General features: G+C 37.4%; 1 protein-coding gene across 21 annotated transcripts in view; it reads left to right on the forward strand.

Annotated features, from left to right (window-relative positions):
* The window catches only part of mical2a (microtubule associated monooxygenase, calponin and LIM domain containing 2a), a 74,070-nt gene extending 54,060 nt beyond the window's left edge, over nucleotides 1-20,010 (forward strand). The window contains exons 14-31 of one of the 21 annotated variants that reach the window (XM_082162043.1): nucleotides 48-154; nucleotides 523-591; nucleotides 688-825; nucleotides 1,421-1,534; nucleotides 2,299-2,502; nucleotides 4,015-4,122; nucleotides 7,736-7,810; nucleotides 9,207-9,284; nucleotides 9,480-9,572; nucleotides 10,413-10,528; nucleotides 10,651-10,720; nucleotides 11,663-11,752; nucleotides 13,083-13,184; nucleotides 14,130-14,310; nucleotides 16,350-16,426; nucleotides 16,515-16,593; nucleotides 19,038-19,075; nucleotides 19,299-20,010. In XM_082162043.1, coding sequence (XP_082018169.1) covers nucleotides 48-154; nucleotides 523-591; nucleotides 688-825; nucleotides 1,421-1,534; nucleotides 2,299-2,502; nucleotides 4,015-4,122; nucleotides 7,736-7,810; nucleotides 9,207-9,284; nucleotides 9,480-9,572; nucleotides 10,413-10,528; nucleotides 10,651-10,720; nucleotides 11,663-11,752; nucleotides 13,083-13,184; nucleotides 14,130-14,310; nucleotides 16,350-16,426; nucleotides 16,515-16,593; nucleotides 19,038-19,072 — 1,736 coding nt within the window. In that variant the 3' untranslated portion in view covers nucleotides 19,073-19,075; nucleotides 19,299-20,010. Of the gene's footprint in view, nucleotides 1-47; nucleotides 155-522; nucleotides 592-687; nucleotides 826-1,420; nucleotides 1,535-2,298; nucleotides 2,503-4,014; nucleotides 4,123-7,735; nucleotides 7,811-9,206; nucleotides 9,285-9,479; nucleotides 9,573-10,412; nucleotides 10,529-10,650; nucleotides 10,721-11,662; nucleotides 11,850-13,082; nucleotides 13,185-14,129; nucleotides 14,311-16,349; nucleotides 16,427-16,514 lie in introns of those variants that run through there. The other 20 variants (XR_014203763.1, XM_082162041.1, XM_082162042.1 and 17 more) reach the window with 20 other exon arrangements.
* Nucleotides 20,011-21,357: the final 1,347 nt, after the last annotated feature.

The raw sequence follows: 21,357 nt of genomic DNA on the forward strand, positions 1-21,357 counted from the left end.
GTTTATGTCGAATGTCATGCAAATTTCTGTCATGTGGTTTATTGTAGATTCAAAGCGAGATGGTGATGCAAATAAGGAAAAATGTCCATCAGGTTCTTCCAAACCTGTTTACAGGTCCCTGAGTTTACATCAGCCTCGTAAACGCATACCAAAGGTAGTATACAATGGGTTTGATCTATTACAAGCGCTTTTACAGTTTGTGTTTGGTGGACTTTATTTTGTTCATGCCATCAAGTTTAAAATTGCTAAAGCAGATAAAAAAATTATTATAAAAAAAAAATGGTTTTTATAATAAATGAATATTTTGATCGATTTATAAATTCATTCTGTTTTGGGACCTTTAAAAAAAAAAAAAAAAATCCATAAGTATGAAATATAAATGTAACTTATTGTTTCAAAACTTGCATATATTTTTGTAGAGAAATTATAATTAATCAGGCATAAAAAAATGTGATATGAAATGTGAATAATCACAATTCTAACAGCTTTGAAAGTATAATATAGTGTTCCTGTGCTTCTCAGAATGAAAAAAAGTCTGAAGACGATGATGCAATATACAAGAGAAGAAGGAAAATCAGTTACTTAGAAGAGGTCAGTATTACAGTATGATAGTTTATGGTAATGTTAAACTGAATTACGGGCATGGGAAACTGTAACTGATTTCTGATTGGTCAATTTCTCTTCCAGACAGCCAAATCCTTCAATCAGAGTTCTTCTGTATCCAGTGAGGGACGGGTACTGAAGGAAAACAAGGTCAAGTTTATGGCCAATCAACTTCTAGCAAAATTTGAGGACAGCACAGCAAGCTGTTCTATTCGCAGGCAGGTAAAGACCGCTTTGCATTACATTACATTACATTATACTCACATAAAGCGGTATATACAATAGAGCAAATCTCTGATGCATGATTGCTTATACTGTTGCAAAATATAAACTGTATTATCATCCAGCTCTAATCTGCCAAATGCGACTATAAGGCGGGAAGATATTAAGATATTATAAGCATGATGATTTCTATATATTCCAAGCTGTCTGAGGCCATTCAATTTATTTTTGTAACATAATTACATTTTTATTTGCTCTAAAATCTTTGCTCTTTTTCACAAACATTGAAATGTTGCGTCATATTTAGCGCAAGTTAATAGTTATTCAAGTCATCCGGTGAAGTTGTTTTCATATCGCAATATTAATCCAAAATTCCAATATTGTGCAGCCCTAGTTTTTTAAAACGACATAAAAGATGTTGGGGTTAACTATTCTTTTAAACAATGATCTCAAACTTTGGCTCTGGAGAATCACTTTACTGCGGCTGATCTGAGTATTTCTGTGTCTAGTTAATCTCTTCTTTCTCTTTTCTTCTTCCTGTGCTTCTGACCCTGGCTTCCTTTCTCTGAAACTGCTCCTGGTATAATGATCTCAGTCTGACTGTAATGGTGAGAGGCCTCCAAGACCTCCATCGCTTGATATGACTGATAGCCCCCTCTTTAACATTATCAGGAAGAAAGTTCCTCCACCCCCACCCCCTAAAAAACAGGTAGAACCTCCAAAGTTAATCTACACCCCCTCAAAAAAATACCATTCAGTACCTGGTATTAGCTGTTAGATAAGCTTGGTTTGTGTTTTTTTATACCTTTTAAAGAGGACCTATTATGCCCTTTTTACAAAGACTTTGGGTGTTCTGGGGTCTACTGAAATAGGCTTTCATGCTTGAATGTTTAAAAAACATATTTTTTCCCATATTCTCCATTGTTGTAGCTCCTCTCTTCCCAGTCTGTCAGTAACGCTCTGTTTAGTTCCTGTCTCTATGAAGCCCCTCCTTCTGGAAAGAGCAATGTGCTCTGATTGGTCAGCTGGACCAGTTGTGATTGGTCAACCGCTTCAAGCATGTTTGGGAAATGTCCCGCCCCTTACCATAACATGTCAACAACACACTAAAGCAACTCAACCAGGCCACGCCCCTTTAATTTTGGCGAATGCCATGGGAGGGAATTATTTAAAATGAGGAATATTGTGACGTGTTCGTTCCCGGAAGAAAAGTCAAGACTACAATGGAGGCGTTTCAGGGAGTTCAGAAACAGTGACACTAGAGAATAACTCCCTTTGGAGTGACTTTGCGCTTTGTAACTTTGCAGACATTTTTTCATGCTCAAACAGAAACATTACACACTAAAGAAAGTTGAACATGTAAAAAAGCAGAATAGGTCCTCTTTAAAACTTCAAAGTTTCCCCAATAAGTTTGTGTATTATCAGTACAACAGTCTATATCCAGCGCTGCCCACATGTGCCGTGTGTTCACAGTTTCCACCCTCGGCTCCTCTCTTCCCCTCGCTTCATTCCAGTCCTCTGAATCCACAGAGGAAACCACTTCACCCGACTCACACACACACTCACACACACTCAGAGGCAGAGAACACAGCCGGCTCAGGCTCGGGTCACTCAGAAGTGCTGGCCATGACAGCAATGCTCCAGCGCCTCCAGAGGGTGGAAGATGAGATTAGCCAGGTGACCCACCAACGTCTTCTGTCTGCTCTAATATTTGTATTATAAGCAGGGCTCCTAAAGTTAAAAGTGCCAACTTTTTATATAAATTAAATTATACATTCTCCAAAATGGGTGCCATGTTTGTCCCTCATTAACATGGACATAAAGCTAGTATTTTGTCTTTAATCTCCTGTCTATTTTAATTAACAATATATTATTTAAAATACTTGAAGTTGTTTCCACAGATTTCGTGTCAACCCTCTTACCATCTCTTATTAAAATAACATACTGTTCACAATGACATTATTGTATACAGTAGTAAATATCTCCGTTTAAACACAAAATTGTGTTTGTCAGATCTTAAAATATCCACCCTATTACCATGATTTTTTTTACAGTCAAGAATTGATTATTGAAAATGGGATATTTATAGAAATTAAATTCTATTTTAATTAGCACCTTGCAATGTCATGATGATCACAAGGCTATAAATGAAAAAGTGTAAAACTGTCGACCCTGTTACCATTAACTCTGCTATTTTCTAAAGGAACAGTAATTTTCCAACCTATATTAAGGTAATTTTATACATTTTGGCTAAAATGGCACAATGCAATTTATTAGCACTTTAGAATGTCTATATAGAATGTTTAAAAATCTCACAGAAATTGATTTAAATCATATTTTCGAAGTAGAAAATGTGCCCATTTCATAGAACGTCCCAGTTAATGCATTTACCTATTTTGGCATTAAAAATTGTTCTGTCCTCTTTCTAAAGACTCTTTCTTAAATGTGCTATGAGGTCTTCTAAATAGAAAATGTATTTATAAATTAATTCCAGGTGGGAACTTTAACAAAAATAAAAAGTCCACAAGTATGAAATACAAAGTTCTGTCATGAAACTCTAGATGGCATGGGCTTAATGGGTCCTTAACTCAATCTCCTTGCAATCACATCAATCTCTATAGGCCACAGCTGATTGGTTCCTGCTGTATCAGTAGCCAATGAGCTCTCTGCTCAACCTTCAAATACCTGGTTAGCATTTGCTGTAGCAGTTGCAGCGTGCTTTCAGAAACCCTCCACCTTCCCCAGCTGCACCTGTATAGATCTGCTACGGGTAATTCATCATGTACGCTATATTGTACAGCAGCAGCATGTCTTACTTGCTCACAGCAGTGTGTCGTGTGTGTATTACTGGCAGTAGCAAGTCCCGTTCCCGTTCTACAGCGTAGCAGATCTATTCCACCAAGACCGAACATACCAATATCACATCCATTACCATGCCAAACACTCCAAGAGTTGTCATGACAGAAATATAAATGTCACATATAATACACACGTTTCAGAATATGTTTGTTTGAATGAAATTTCAACAAACTCAAATTATTCAGATTAAAAATATATTAATCGCAATTCTATTGACAGCCCTAATTATAAGACAGCAATCTTAACAACGGATTTTCCTGTTCACCGCAGACTCAGTCTTTAATCTCTTTCCCCCTTTTTTGCTCTTTCCTTTCTCCCGGCCTCGCTCAGAGGAAAGCCCAGACTCAAAAGGCCAGGGAGTTTCATAAAAAAAGCATAAAGGAGAAGGCTGTGCATTTGAGCGCTCTGTTCTCTGGCGAGGTCTCCTCTCCGCATCAGGTGACTATGTTCCTGCGTGTGTCGGCTTTCCTCACTCAGCTGCGGTTGCATGCCCTGCGGTTCTGGCCTCTGATCACTGAGTGACTGAGCATCATTTCATGCACCTGCAGTCTGTGCAGATATCATCGCATTCTGAGTAATTAATTCCCTGCACCCCTGCTCCGCCATAATTGTTTAATAATCTCTCTAGCAGAACAGATGTGGGTCAACTGAGGACATACTCTAGTGCTCGGTACATTCAAACAAAAAAAAGAGTTAATAAAGTCAGTGAATGCCAGTGGACATCATAATTCTCAAAGCATCTATGCCAGTAAAAACATATTAGGTGGGATTTGAAGAAATTGTTGGAATAAATGTTTTCTCTCTATTCTTTTATGAGCTTTTGTAAGCATGTGAGAAGAACCAAGAAGGGGTTGCTGACTTTCGCATGACTCTCTTGGTTCTATAAAGGGGTCTGGGCTGCTCAGGGCTCCTGTAAGCATGTAAATTGATCTCTCGGACTGGAAGAGAAGATTTTTTGCTTTTTTTACTGCTCGCATCAGGAGAAACAATCAGTCCAGGTGTTCACAGATGATTCAGACAGTCTCATTCTCTGTGCATTTATTATATTTCCTTTCTTTCGGGAGACAATAACTTTATTCATCGTGCACTTTTGACTTTACAACTTTGCAGACTTCACAGACAGCTATATTACACACTGCATGAAAGGTCATATTTGAAAATGCATAAGCACTTTAAGGTAATAAAGTGACCCCACTGACAGATATTTTTAAATATAAATAAACAATATTTAATATTAATATTATATTTACATAAAACACATAATTTTAATCCATTTTATTAGAAAACAACACTTACGTAATACCTTTAATTCCACCTATCAAATGTAAATATGAAAATAATCAGCAGCATCTGCAAGAAATAATGCTAGCATGTGTGCGTGTGAATGCGTGCATCTCTCTGGCTTCACGTGTATCACGCTTGTTCTGGGTTTTGTTATCTCAGTGTAGGCCAGATGCTCCCCCTTGTAATTTCTATGAACCATATGAGTATACACTCCTGGGCCATGCCCAAAATGGCTAAACACTAAGCTTTTAACTGTCTTAACAAACAAATTATTGGTCAGAAAATTTGCAAACATCAAACAAGAATATGAGAAGTTGTGTGTGGAGTGATGAATCACAATGCATGTGTATTGCATGGAATTGCATGGTGATGCTCCAGAGCGGTGTCTTCAAAAATCTGCTGAGAAATATATGAATGAATGAATGAGGCATTTATATAGCGCTTTTCATATGTACTACGTCTACTGTACACCCAAAGCACTTTACAATTATGTGGGGGTCTCTCCTCAACCACCACCACCAGTGTTCAGCATCCACTTGGATGATGCGACACCAGCCACAGTACAACGGCACCAGTGCGCTCACAACACACCAGCTATAGGTGGAGAGAGAGTGATAGAGCCAGTTCAATGGATGGGGATTATTTTCAGGCCATGATTGGCAAGGGTCATTGGAGGGAATGTGGCCAGGACACCGGGTTACATCCCTACTCTTTACGAGAAGTGCCATGGGATTTTTAATGACCACAGAGAGTCAGTACCTCGGTTTAACGTCTCATCCGAAGGAAGGTGCTCTTTGACAGTATAGTGTCCCCCAACACTCAAATGGGGTGTTAGGTCCCACACTGACCACAGGGTGAGCGCCCCCTACTGGCCTCACTAACACCTCTTCCAGCAGCAACCTTGTTTTCTCAGGAGGCCTCCCATCCAGGTACTGACCGGGCTCAACCCTGCTTAGCTTCAGTGGGCAACCAGTTTTGGGCTAGAGGGTGACATGGCTGCTGGCATAAATATAATAATTAATGCATTTCTACCACAGTGAAGCATGAAGGAAGAGTGTCATAGTGTGGAGAGCCTTTTTAGCTGCTGGTATTGGTGAGCTACTTCACTGTGAAAAGTAATTTAATGCTTCGGAATACAGGAGAATATTGCAGAAGGGCTTGCTTCCCACAAGTGAAAAGTTGTTATATGAAGAGGAATGATAAGATGTTATTTTTCAACAAGACAATGCTCCTGCCTAAATTGCAAAGACAACCAAGAAGTGGTTTGAGAACCAAAGTCCATCAGGTTCTTGTTTTGACCTCGATTTGAACCCTATAGTGAATATTTGGTCTCACATTAAACTCAAACTAACTAGGAGACATTTTTCAACTACTCATGAACTGTTTGAACCCATTGGCATTGAGTGGAACAACACTGACTGTAAAAAGCTGTCTGTGGGTTGGGGAAGGCTATTCCATGCTAAGTTACTTTATCTACAGTATTTGTGCAATTCTTGCTAATTTTCTGATCAGTGATTTGTGATTAAATTCGTTGAGACCATTAAAAGACCACTAAATATTTTGCCTTGGTCAATTTTTTTGCCCAGGAGTATATTTAACTTTTAAAACATTAAAAAGAGTGAGTACACATGCCTTCTAACAACAACTAAATCTGAATGAATAATTTTAATATTTTCCACAGAGTAAGAGAGTAAGTTATATAATCAACATCAAATATATGTTGCAGGTTTCCTGATTGCACACAAAGTAATATATTTACCCATAATACATACCCATAGGAAAGCACAAAAAACAGGAAAATGAAAAACACAAATGAGGTGTCTTTTATAAATCAGTTGTTTTTTATAAGCAAACGAGATTAAATTGAGAGCAAATGGAAACTTAAAACCTTCATGTTGTTCTAAAGACGTAATACTTTCATTCATTTGGGAAACACAAATGAAGATATTTTTAATGGACTCTGAGATTCTTTCTACAGCAACAAAGTTTTGGTCGAATGGATTTTCATTGGAGGGTCATGAATCTCACACTTTTTATTAAAAATATTTGTGTTATGAAGATGAACAAAAGTCTTTTGGTTTGGAATGACATGAGGGTGAGCAATTGATAACAACTCTAGAGTTTAGAGGAGATCTCAACCGCTCAAACTTTGCTCAGATTAAGATAGCAAAGTCTGTTATTAAAATTCAAAGATCTCAATATGAACTCAAACATGTCTTATTAAATACTCAGAACTCAGAATAAATACTCCAAGACTGAATCATCTAAGCTGCTGCTATCCATATTAATTATAGCTCTATACTATGTCTTTTTGTGTGTGTGTTTTTAGGATGGAATTTCGGGAGATATATCCGAGATCAAATTCTTTACTTTCAGTAAAACATAACTAAGAACTCCATTAGGGCCTCCTGAGCTATTAAAGAGCAACCTCTGTGCAATACCCTGTAATCTATTTTTCTCAGTTCATATTGAATGTTCAAGTTATCTCTGTTCTGGACAGACTGACTCCTCTGCTGTCTGACCTTCCAGTCCGTCTCCACATTAACCCCACCACACCCAATCCCAGAATACATTGCTGCTCTCCACAGTATACGTCCTCCCATGTCCTTTCCTAATCTATTCTCCTGTCCTCTGACAGTGCTTGCCATTACTTATACATGCACTTCTGTCCATCTCTAATACAGTTTAACACACTTACTGCTTTGTCTTTAATGAATCATTATCATCTCATGCCCTTCTCCTGCTCTTTTCTTCCATTCCTAATAAGACGGATAGATCTCCAACTGGGCAGCTAGACATGCAGCTTTGTGAAGAGAAGAGAGAATCAGCGAAAAGCTCACAGGTGCTGAGCAACATTTCTGAGACACGGCGTTTGTTCTGGAAGTTTCCGAAAGTTTTTTTTTTCATTAATTTTTCCCACATGGGTTTTTAAAATAGTCCTTGTTAAAGCTGTATAACCCATGAACCAAGCCGACCAGCTACGAAGTGAATCATAACATTACAAACTTTGTTTTGAAGCAAAAAAGTGTTTGAAAAATGCAGAAAATAGACAATGGTACAAGACTGTGTTATTAATGGCTTTAGTGACTGAAAGGACTACAATCCCTTGAAGCATTATGAATCACAATCATAAAGAAATATAAAACTATTTATTTACAGTTGTTTATTCTATTTTTAGATGCAATATATTTTACGTTTATTGTAAAATATCTTACTTAAATGCTTCTCAGACTATAGACGAGAAAGAATACAATTGAAATTATTGCTATCTACAAAAATATACATATATGCAGTAGGGGTGTGACGAGACGCTTATCTCACGAGACGAGACACGAGATTGGGTTCACGAGAACGAGACGAGATTTTTGCACAATATTTTATAGAAATCCTCAATGACAAAATTCATGCTTGGAAAAATAGTCTGCAGGTGCATTTTAAAATGTTTTAACTAATAATCTTGTAATGAATGTCATTTCAGTTCTACTTGGGTATGAATTATTAAACTTGTGCTGGATGAGCAGAGCAGATGTTTACAGTAGTTTACAATGGCTTTTATTTTTATAAAAACAGCGAAACGACAGTGGAGACGGTGACACGGTGGGCACCGTAATGTAGCGGTGACATATTCTATGCTAATTTCACCCTCACGCTCTGTCATGGCGCTGATATCGTGAGACAGCTTTTCACTCAACGAGAAATCTCATCTCATTTTAGTCTCGCGGGATCTCATGGCACGAGATCTCGTCACACCCTTAATATGCAGAGATAACAATTATAATAATAATGCAACAATAATAATAAAAATAACTAGACAATAAGTGACAGTTCCATTAATGAGCTTGATTGACAACAAAATGACAAGATCAGGCATTTATCCAACATGAACCTTTAAAAAATAATTATTTAAGTTGAGTCAAAGCCGTTCTAATTTTCCGGTTGTAGAGAAAAACCAGACACCCCTACGAAAGGAAACCAAAATCTAGAAAGTTCAGATGAAAGTATGTGATCTTCCTCAACCCATCCATTCTGCTACTAATTCAAATTGCTCTCTCTCTCTCTCTCACTCTGTTCATGAATTGTGTCCCCCACAATGCACTGCTACTTCCTGTCCTCGTCCTGTCACTTCCTCCTGTCCCTCTCAGCAGGTAATTGTGCATGCAAACTTTTTCGCACTGTCCCAGTCTGCTGAGTCTAATTCTTTCCTTGTCTCCTCTTCCATCGGCATCCATTTGGTTAAGATGTCTAGATCCAAACCGTTACACATGCAGCGTTTTAAACAGGAGATACAGGGAGAAACAGGGAGTCTGTCCCATCTGGTGAGTGTTTCCTCATCGCTCAGCTAAGTTCGGAAACATAATTACAGTAGAGAGAGATTTACAAGTGTTTTGACATCTGGCATGCTGGAGGTAACCAGCTTAGTCAATCTGATTAATTGTAGGTTAGATAGCATTATTATATATTTGGAGTGCAGATTTATGACATATTGAATGGGCTTTAATTTGTGGTTACAGTTAAGCAGTCCCAGAACGTCTCGTTTTAGCCATCGGAACGAAACAGAGATCCCCCAGTCAAAGGAAAACGGAAATTTTAAAGTCCATGATAAGGTATTATGGCACCATCTAAAACTTCCTGTTCTGTACAAATGAATAGCATTTGGATAGCTAAACCAACATGTTTGCATGTTATATAGAAAGTGTTATATAGACAGTCTCTTATTTCAAGGTATGGCTTGATCCTCTGTAAAAAGTTTTAAACCTAAAGAAATGATTATTACTTAAATATATGCAGTTTAAAATACTTAATTGGTGGTATAGGGAAGTTCTACACATTAGTGAATTCTAGACATACAAAGTTCTGTCATGAAACTCTAGATAGCGCAGGCTGATAACTTAACTCAATCTGCTTGCAATCACATCAATCTCTATAGGGAACAGCTGATTGGTTCCTGCTGTATCAGTAGCCAATGAGCTCGCTGCTCAGCCTTCAAATACTTGGACAAATGTTGTCAAAAATGTCTTGAGATAGATATATGTACACGTGTCAGCCAGGGTAATAATTGACTCCAGACGATTAAATTATTGAAAACTAATACACATATGAGGTATAGTGGCATTACCACTTTGTGTAAGCCTTAATGTCCAATAAGTCTGTAGTCAGTTATTCCTTACTTGTCAGATCCCAAATAAATTAATCTTGATAAACAAATGTGCTTGTGAATAGGAAATTAATTTGCAATGGCATCACTGACTGCATCCACCAAGTGTCAATAAGTGTCAGTATAAAGTCCAAGGCCAGTGAGCAAAAATTACTTATTGTTTCTTTAATAATATTAAAGCGCTTTGAAAAATCCCCAGCTTTAAAATGCAGTTTAATGCTGTTCTGTATAACACACCTTCAAAGGCATCAGCTCTTGTCTGATCTCTCTCTATCTCTGCTCTTAACAGACCAGTTCTTCCGCTGTCAATCCTCATCATTCTAACTCCATAATATTTCACCCCATCCCAGAATGCTCTGCTCCTCTCCATCTTTCCTTTACCTTCTCCTCTGCTTTCTCATCAAGGTAAAGAAGTGATTTCACCTTCAACATACTTTCCTGTATGTCCTCAATGGTTCTGATGCCTTTCAGAGTCGTTTCTTTTTAACATGCCATTTCATTTCACTCTTCCCGTGTGCCTTTTAAAGCTGTAAATCAAAACCAGAAATTCTTTATGGCATAAACATGCAAAGAGAAGCAAAGAATATCTCACAAATGGTGAGTGTTTGTCAAGATAATTGTTCCATTAATGAAGTGAAAGTGAAACATTCACCCAAAAATGAAAATGCTATCATTATTTACTCACCTTATTGTTGATTCAAACCTTTGTAACTTCCATAGAAGAAGTATCTCACGTCTTAATAATTTAATGCTACATGTCTAGTTTAATATGTGGATGTTCAAATGAGATTTGAGATCATCATTGAAGAATGACTTTAGTTTATACACTGAAGTAAATCTGGTGTACTTTACAATTTTCACCCAGAAATCGCCGGTAACACAAATAATAACAAAGAAACGTCAAGTAACCCATTGCATTAAAAGTAATGGTCACACTTTAGTTTAGGGTCCAATTCTCACTATTAACTCACTATTAACTATGACTTTTGCCTCAGTAAACTCCTAATTACTGCTTATTAATAGTTAATAAGGTAGTTGTTAAGTTTAGGTATCAGGTAGGATTAGAAATGTAGAACAAGGTCTTGCAGAATAAGGCATTAATTTGTGCTTTATAAGTACTAATAAACAGCCAAAATCATAGTAATATGCATTCTAATAAGCAACTAGTTAATAGTGAGAATTGGACCCTAAACTAGTGTTTAAAAAAGTGTTACCGACGCAATTTTGAAGTAGAAAGACTAAAGTAGTATTTTCTAGTAAACATACTCAAATTATCTTTGTTTAATGCTCAAATTTTGGTGTTTTTGGTATTATCATTTTTGGAGTTTGATAGCCCAAATTAAACAAGAATGCTTTCTTGGAAAAGAGCAGCTTGGGCATTCTGCAAAATTTTTCCTTTTGTGATTCTTGGCAAAAAGAAAGCCATACATAGAAAGTCAATTATGACATAATTTACATTTTTGGGTCAACTATTCTTTTAACTTAACCAAAGAGGATCACAACATTTGCTTCAATAAACTCTCAAATCTACATTTTCAGTCTGACACCAGCAGTAGCACAACATCCTTTACTTTAAGAAAACAAACAGACATTCTTCAATCAAATGGAGACCCATATGCTCCCAAACAGGTACATGACCAGAGGAATGAGGCTTATCCACAATCTCCCAGGACTTGCATGATATGCGTTCTGGCTGGATCGAGAGTCTTGCGTGAGATTGTTGGCATGTTGTAGGCAGGACTGGAGAGCACTGATTAGTGCCCCAGCTCTCTTTGATGGACTGTCTCTCTTCACATGGTTGGTTTTGTAATGAGAACGTGCCAGTACAACACACACACTTGGCTGTAAGCATCCTCACATTCCAGCTGACCACAGGGAGAGAGAGCATTCCTCTCTTCCATTGCCAGATGCTTGACCTGAAACTCTAGCTCCACCCACTGAACGGTTCAAAGTTACTGGATCATAGGAGTTTGTGGAGTTTTAGTTTCTCAAGATTGACTGACAACCCTCATTTTGAGCTAAAAGACATGGGTTCTGTTCCAAAACATGGGGAGGTCGCCTACATAAACCCAACCCAGGCGTAAATGAAAAATATGTGACTCTACATTGCTGCAGAACTCCAAAAACGTACCTATACATATATTTCACTGCAGTTTCAAAGCAGAAATTAACAGTAAAGGCAGTAAAACACCAATGTTATGACCTCAAAAACTCTTACCATAGTGCATGCTTTGTAAACTAATTTTACATTTGCATCACATAACCAGCTCCATATGTATGGCTTTTCTGACGTAGTAAACTTGCTCGGTAGCTCACCTGGTACAGCATTGCACATGTGATTCGGGCCGCTTGGGTCCAACACAAGTCTAGACAATCCACAAAAGAGCTCAAAGCCTCGCAGAAGGAAGCTAAAATGGCATGGTTGCTTCAGCAAATGCATTTTCATCTGATTTGTTTTTGCTCACATTATCAGTTAGGATTATGGTAGAGTTTAGTAAAAGGGGGAGTTAGTTTCAAACGCAATTTTAACAGTTTAATGCGCGATACATGCATTAAACAACATAACATGTTGCAAAAGTAATGTTTTGGACTAAATTTAACACGCCAGTCATTGGACATCACTTTGAAACTGCCATGGTACAAGCAATGCAATAAGATTTAGCAAAAATACTATGTTAAAATTAGCCTAAAATGAGGTGTGTTTTATATATATTGCCTGTTTTATAACATGCCTGTGATGCTTAGGCAGCTCATTGGGTTATGGAACAGAGCAATGCAGTCTTTGTTTCAAAGATCAGCTCACTTTTTGACATAAAGGTGTCAAATGTAGCTATTCTGAATTCTTTTCTCTCAGATTTTCCCCAGCATGTCTTCTCAAGCTTTGCCTTGTAATTGCTTTGTTCTTCAGTTTCATTCTCTTTTCTCCACTTTCTGTCCCTGCTCTCCCATTGGCTGGTAGCGCACAGTAGGCAGAGTGTCTCTAGTGGGCGCTCGAGCTGACGCTCTGGTTACGCTCTATGAGAATGATCATAGGCCTCAGCCAAGCAGCTCAGGCACTCCGGTAAGCCACAGATCAGCTGTTCAGATAATTGTTTAAACCAGAACAAAAGGGATTTTATGAAATCATGTGGTCATCTCGTGCATTTCAGTTCACGTTAATAATTCTGTCATCATTTACTCACCCTCATTTGTTACAAACCTGTATGATATTCTTACATTTCTGGAACACATGAGATGTTTGGCAACATGTTCAAGCTGCTTTTTTCTATGTAATGAAAGTGACTGGGGTCTGGTACTATCAAGCTCCAAAAATTATACAATGGTTACTCATCTAAATTGAGCAATTAGATGAAAAATATGGTAGCATTTTATTTTACAGTCCTGTTCCCTATGTACATATTATTGCAATAACTGCATAAAAACCCTGAATCTACCCATAAACTTAACCTTAACCCATGTAGTTACCTTATATTACCAGTACTTTCTTGGGTAAGATGCTGTAAGTGCACAAAATGTAAAATAAAGTGCAACCAAATATTTAATACAGATTTGCATACTATACAGTATATACTGCCTAATACTTTATGAAATGGTAATGGGGGCATGCAACCCCATATCAAATTATGGCACGTACATTTTGCATGTTTAAGTCATTATGTGGCATTTATATAATAATTTCAGAAATACATGTTATTTAAATTTTGGCGATTGCAGTTGTTCATCCTTCGATGCACAATGTATGCTGCAAAAAAACAAAAAACGATACTATTTTCCTGGTTTTTATCATAGTGATTGGTCATAAAAGAAGGCAACGTTTTGTGAATGATTCTGCACTTGTCAATGCTTTCATCACATTATGTGTTTTTCACAGTATTTTTTTTTTTATATTATTCTTTAAGTATGACCGCTTCCACAGTGTGGATGTTTATTCTCAGGGTTATTTTCAGAATACTTTAATTTACACTATCTTGACCAGATTTGTTTTTTTTGTTTTTTTATCCCCTAGCCTTCCTTAAAAAGAGAATTTCCTCAGAGTCTGGGTGATGTGTGTCACGCATGTAAGAAGCGTGTGTTTGTGGTGGAGAGGCTCAGCGCTGAGGGATTCCACTTCCACAGGGAATGTTTCCGCTGCGACACATGCAGAGCTCCGCTGCGCCAGGGAGGACATTCCTTCGATTCGGTGGAAGGTACTGAGAAGAGCCTGTACTGCATACTCACTGTTTCTCTTTAAAGGAGGAGTTCACCCTAAAATGAACATGAAATCATTTACTCACTCTCATGTCGCTCGAACCTGAGTACTGATAAAAGTTTATAGTTCGGATATATACACTGATGTGTACTGTAGCGATCAAAATCGAGTAAATCACCTTTTGAAAGTTACTTGATGCTTCAATTAAAGATTATCAATTACACTGTTACACCAGTAGGTGGCGACAAGTGACTGTTAAAAATGTATTTGTCGTTGATTTATTCGTTCAAGAGATTTGTTCAAAAATGCTGATTCATCCAGCAAGGAAACAAGTGAAGTCTTTATAAGTCATTGAATCATTCATTCAAACCGTTTGTTAAAAATAATAATAAGGAATTCAAATATTTTAAATAGACTGCAACAATTAACATTTTGTCAGAACCTCTAGTAAGACATGTTATTTTGTTTAGTTTAGTCTATTCATAATCATGGGAGAGTCGTGATCTCTATCTTAAACAAAAAAATCATGAAGCTGCACTATATTCCAAGTCTTCTAAAACCATTTGATAGCTTTGTGTAACAAACAGACGTCAGATGATGTGAAAATCATTTATTTTTTGGGTGAACTACTGTATCCCTTTAAATTCAAGCATTTGTCTCTTACGTTGCAAAAATAGATCAGCTCTTTGTGATAATGACCCAGGTGGTCACAAGGAGAATCGCAACGAGATCCAGATAAGAAACGCTAGTTGGCCTCCAAGTTTATTAAAGGGAAAGTTCACGCAAAATGGAAAATTCTGTCATTAATTACTCACCCTCATGTGATTCCCTGTAAGACTTAAAGGATTAGTTCACCTTCAAAAAATGTTTTGCTGATAATTTACTCACCCCGATGTCATCCAAGATATCCATGTCTTTCTTTCTTCAGTCGAAAAGAAATTAAGGTTTTTGAGGAAAACATTCCAGTATTTTTCTACACAGAATGGACTTCAGTGGCAACCAACTATACCAATGTTCAAAGAAGGTTCAAATGTCCGTCTCAATGCAGCTTCAAAGTCTCGACACGATCCCAGTCGAGAAATAAGGGTCTTATCTAGCAAAACGATCGGTCATTTTCTAAAAAAATTAAATATATATACTTTTTAACCACAAATGCCCGTCTTGTACCATCTCTGAGATGCGCCACGTATTACGTCATCACGTTGGAAAGGTCACGCGCCACGTCATCTATCTAAGTTATTTGTCTGTGTACTCCAGTTCAAAAAGGTAGGGAAGGGCAAAAAACTCCATCTCATTTTCTCCTCCAACTTCAAAATACTCTTTTTTTCTTTTCTTTTTTTTTTGACCTTTATACATGCCGCATCTCAGAGATGGTACAAGACGGGCATTTGTGGTTAAAAAGTATATATATATTTTATTTTTTTTAGAAAATGACAGATCGTTTCGCTAGATAAGACTCTTATTTCTCGACTGGGATCGTGTCGAGACTTTGAAGCTGCATTGAGACGGACATTTGAACCTTCTTTGAACTTTGGTATAGTTGGTTGCAATTGAAGTCCATTCTGTGTAGAAAAATCCTGGAATGTTTTCCTCAAAAACCTTAATTTCTTTTCGACTGAAGAAAGACATGGATATCTTGGATGACATCGGGGTGAGTAAATTATCAGCAAAAATGTTTTTGAAGGTGCACTAATCCTTTAAGTTCATCTTCGGAACACAAATGAAGATCATTTTGATGAAATCTGAGTTTTCTGTCCCTCCATTGACAGCTACGCAACTACCACTTTGACGCTTCAAAAAGTTCATAAAGAGATCGTAAAACGAATCCATATGAATTGAGCGGTTTAGTCCAGATTTTCTGAAGAGACTCGATCGCTTTATATGATGAACAATTTTAACTTTTAAAATTAAACTTTTTCGCCCTAACGCGAAACTCCTGATTCCTATTGAAATGACTCGATTTTACCCACAAAATGTCGCCGAGCAGTGATGAATGTGACCACACCTTTACACTAAGTGTTTCTTTTCCTCCCATAGGAAAGTTGTACTGCAAACTCCACTTTGCTCAACGGAAATCCTTATTGACGAATGGAAGATCCCAAAATCTACATACGGTAAAAACACAATTCTGCCAGTCATTTATGTTTCGTAATTCCTCAATAGTTGTCTTACAGTCCATCCTTCTTAATACTTCTCTTTCAGACATGTAATAACGGATCCCCCGACAGCTCTAGCTGGAGTCCAGAGGAACGCGAGACTCATCTTCAGGCCGAGTCTCCAGGTATCATGTCCTCTCTGAAGAGAAGCCTGCGCTGGCCGCTGCACGTGAGCCAGTCTGTGTGTTCTGTGCCCCGTGGTGTGTTTAACTGGCTGCATGGTAAAGTGTGGGCCGCAGGTGTTCACCTGATGGATAACGCTGGGGATTACGCTTTTCTGTACGAGCTGCTCAGCGTGAGTCTGCCTCTGCTCGCCGTTCTCCACGAACAGCTCGTCCAAATGTACGCGGAGACCGAACCGCTCAATCTACAGCCTCTACAGCACTGGCTGGAAGAACACATGGGCCACTGGGTCTTAGTGTGAGAGAAACGTCATCAGGCAACGTCGTGACCCTTTAAAAGGGTCATTAAGTGGACATTCGCTCAGAACTGAAAAACACATAGAACAACCTTGAGATGTTTTGATGAACAGAACGGTCTGAACTTGAGATGTTGGCACATCAACATTCATTTCCTACTTATTCAGAGGGTAGAAATTAAACTGCTTGGTTTGGAGTGTGCGCAAATTACCAAAGGTTTGAATAAAAAGAGAAAAAAAAGTGTCAAACACGGAGTGAACTTTAAGCACTTTAATGAGTGAGCTGCCTTCATACGCACGATTAAAAGAGACGTTCTGCTTTTAATTATTAATGGACTTTCTTTGTCTAGACTGCAAGTTTACAAAACCTGACTGATCAAGCTGCAAACACGTCTCGTTTACTCGGTTAACCATTCATGAACGTTGGAGTCACATTCTTCTCGTATGTTTACACTTCTTATGAAAATCATACTGCATAGCTGTAAAGGAATGCCGGGTTCAACACAAGCTAATCTATTGACATCATCTGTGAAATGTCGACTACCACAGAAAATAATTGCGTCTCTTCCTTCAGATAGTAGTATCTGTATTACAGTGGAAGTCTAGGAGACAAGATATTATTTATACTGTACATACTTGTACAGTATGTTTTTTATGAAATCGCTTAAAGCAATTCTCCAAAGCAAACGAGCTATAAAATTTGTGAAAATTTTAGGCGGTTTTAGCACACTAGTTAACATAATGGGTTGTCTTGCAGCTGTACATTCAAAACAATATAATAATTTTGGAATTATTTTTTTTCCCCATGTAATGTCTTGTTCTATATAGTTCCATTGAAAGTGCTTTACTGTACATCTAATATTTGTTTGGGTTTACAATTATTATCTCTGTTAAACAGTATTTCACAGATGTTGCCCATGGAGATTAACTTAAAATTTAACTTTAAGCTTTAAAGACTGTCTTTGCTCTTACATGTGTTGTGTATATGTAACTAGGGATGCATTGATATGGACATTTTGAAGCCAATAGATATATTGGCTGATATTACATATCAAACTACATTTTGTGAGATCAATTACAAAAAAAATAGCCCCCTTAAAAATCCAGATTTAAAACAGGTGCAACAACAGAAAACTTAATTTTTTCAAAACAGTGATTATTGTTTTTCCACAATCTTTTAACAAATTGACCATTGGAATTGATTACAATTCTGACTATTTTTCTCACAGTTGGGAGTTATAAAGTCTGAATTTTTCTGAATTTTTCACAATTCTGACTTTATAACACGCAATTGCAACTTTATATCTAAAAAATCGGAGGAAAAAAGTAGAAATGATCTTTTAAATAATTTTATGCCGTGGCGGAAGCACGCCTCCATATCATTTGGCTATAATTTATCACTTAAATATATCTGTTTATTTTACTTAGACTGATATACAGATACAGATAACATTAAAAAGTCACATTTACTGACCAACATAACCACTGATGTATTGTGCATCCCTGTATGCAACAAAGAGCAAATATGAATGCATTATACTTTGTTCTCAGGCTTAGTTGTATAGTTCTCATGAAGAGCCACTGATCAGTTCCAAACGCACATGTGTTGGTGTCTCTGTTTACCAGGATGTTAGTATCAAATTTACACTATGGAAAACCAGCCATATTCAAACCATTGTTCGAATGAAGTTTTTGTCATACTTATGAATCATGCAAAACACAGAAACACTACTTTTACCCCTTCATCTGATTCACTGGACTATTCCTGTGGTTTCTTTTGATGTAATTTGCTACCTATAATGTACTGTGTGAGTGCAGGGCAATACTGTACTTATATATTTTACAGTAACACATTTACAGTTCCTAAGTGCAAGTAAAATGCACAGTTTTTCCCCAGTCAGAAGTATTAATAATATAAAAAATACTTTTTTTTGTTGACACTGGAAGGCGATTGTTAGAGTGTGATGTTTATTGGTATGGATGGCGATTGCAGATTGATCATCAAAAGACATGCATGAAAATAAAGCATGGATATTTAAGTTAAATCCATTTTTGTGCATTAGCCGCTTGTTTCAGAACACTGTTTACAGGCTGCGTTGTGATATGATTCCCTTCTCATTTAAATTTCTCCTTTGTTTCATTCACTTGTAGTCTTGCTCAAGCTCTCCACTGCGTCTGCTGACTGAAAGGTGATCGTCTGCAAGGTCACTTCTTGTAGTGTCTTTCACCTTCTGTTATGGCTCTGGAAAGCCACGTGTTTCACAGCTGTGGAAACGCATGACACTAACCGCCTGCCTCTGCTTCTTTCATCTGCACGTCACGTCTGACATGTTTCTCTTTTCTGTCTTTCTTCAAGGCCTGCTAATTATTTGCTTATGCAGTCTCTGTCTTTTCTTCATTTCTTTGTTTCAGAGGTGGCTTACATTTCAGAAACCCACACGCAGGCCAGGCGCCCTTGTGCCAATGAAAGCAGGCCATTAGTTCCCTAAATGGCCTTTAGTTAAAGTTGCACCTTTTATTGGACATGTTGTAAAACTGTTTGAAGAGTTTCTTGCTGTATGTTTTCCATTTGAAACATTTATTGTTGCCTTATTTATCTTAAGCCATACTCTTGCAATAAAAAAAAGATAAAAGGTCTTGTCATTTTCACATAGGCATCTGTTACATACATGCATATGGTATCCTAAACATATTCTCATTAGTGGTTAGCGCTGGGTTTTCACACAAATTTCACGATTTGATTCGGACTCACAAGATAAGACAAAATATATCAGGTACAGTACATGTCCATTTTTCTCAAGGGAAAAAAAATCCCTCAACTAATGCAGTAAATGTCTGTGCATCAGGTGGGGTTTTTATTGAGTGCATGTTACATCATTAGACCAGTAGGTGGCGACAAGTGACTCACTTTATGAGTAATTAAATCCTTCACCTCGATTTAGACAGCAGCGATACATTCAGGAAATAAAATCCCACCTACCTTGTTTAACTTCGAGATGTAATGACTGATTCATGTAACTTATGATGTTTAAAAAGTAAGTTACTCCATATTAGCTCTTGTTTATTGAACAGTTGTATTAGAGCAGTCATATTATTTAGGTTATTATTACCCATAAATGCTTAGATGGGCAATGTTATAAATCTAAGCTTAAATCTATTCATGGGTTTCATCAGGTCCCTTTCCACAGGTGTATAAAATCAAGCACCTAGATTATGAATGCAGACTGCATTGTGCTTGATTAATACACCTGTGGAAAGGGACCTGATGAAACCCATGAATATTTCATATTATTTGGTATAGCCGTGTAATATGTGCAATAATGTAGTCAGTCGGACATTATCCCTAAACAAATCCTATTAGGATATTTATAAGAGATCTCTGGTTTGTGTCTGGCATTTTCTTTTACATATCTCAAATAGAGCTACCACATAGGGTAATATATATATATATAAAATCGATATCACCATGCTTCCTCAGTTGATTCATCACAGTATATTAAGACAATTTTTATGTATTATAGTTTTTTTTAAATGTTAGGTTAAAATATTCAAATGAGGCGTTAATATGCAGAAAGCTGAATAAATGCTCAGAACAGAAATCTGAACATTGGTTAAAAGCCAGGTTCAAAATTCTTGATATATTCAGAGGTAAAGTTGATTTCAGAGGGGAATTTTCATATATTTTGTATCCGTTAAAAAACGTAATAAAAAGCAGTTGGTAACCAGACAGTTGACGGCACCCATTGACTTCCATAGTATTTATGTTTTCTACTAGCCTACTGCTTAATGATCATGAATAAATTCACATATTGTTTTACATATTCACAGAACTGTTCAAACAATGTACATATTCCTGACTGCTCCAGATTGAACTAGATTCAAGTGGGTGAGAAAAAAGCTTTCAAGACCCTGTGAGTGCTGATAAGTGTTCAGAGTGGTCTGTCTGGACTGGACGTTACACAGATAAGGGTTTTGGGGGTGAGGTCAAGGCCTACATGCTGCGTCACACACACTTTAATAAGCCTTAAAGGGATAGTTCACCCAAAAATGAAAATTCTGTCAGTAATTACTCACCCTCATGTTGTTCCAACCCCGTAAGACCTTCATCTTCGGAACACAAATTAAGATATTTTTTTATGAAATCTGACAGCTGTCTCACTCCTCCATAGGCTTCTAAGACACTATAACTTGCTGGCCCAGAAAATGCATTAAAGACATCGTTAATATAGTCCAAGTGACTCCAGTGGCTCAATCTTAAGTTTATAAAGCGACGAGAATACTTTTTGTGCGCAAAAACAAACAAAAATAACGACTTTATTCCACTTTTCATTTCTTTTTCTCTGCACGTCACCACGTAGGCTCACTATTGGGCGACGTTGGTCATGTGTGATACGTGGTGACGTGCAACACAGACGCGCTACGCTTAAACACTATGTGAAAAAACTCGAGGCCCAGAGAGAAGGAAATGAAA

This window comes from Leuciscus leuciscus (genome assembly GCF_965113295.1).
Source record: "Leuciscus leuciscus genome assembly, chromosome: 2".
Classification (NCBI taxonomy): domain Eukaryota; kingdom Metazoa; phylum Chordata; class Actinopteri; order Cypriniformes; family Leuciscidae; genus Leuciscus; species Leuciscus leuciscus.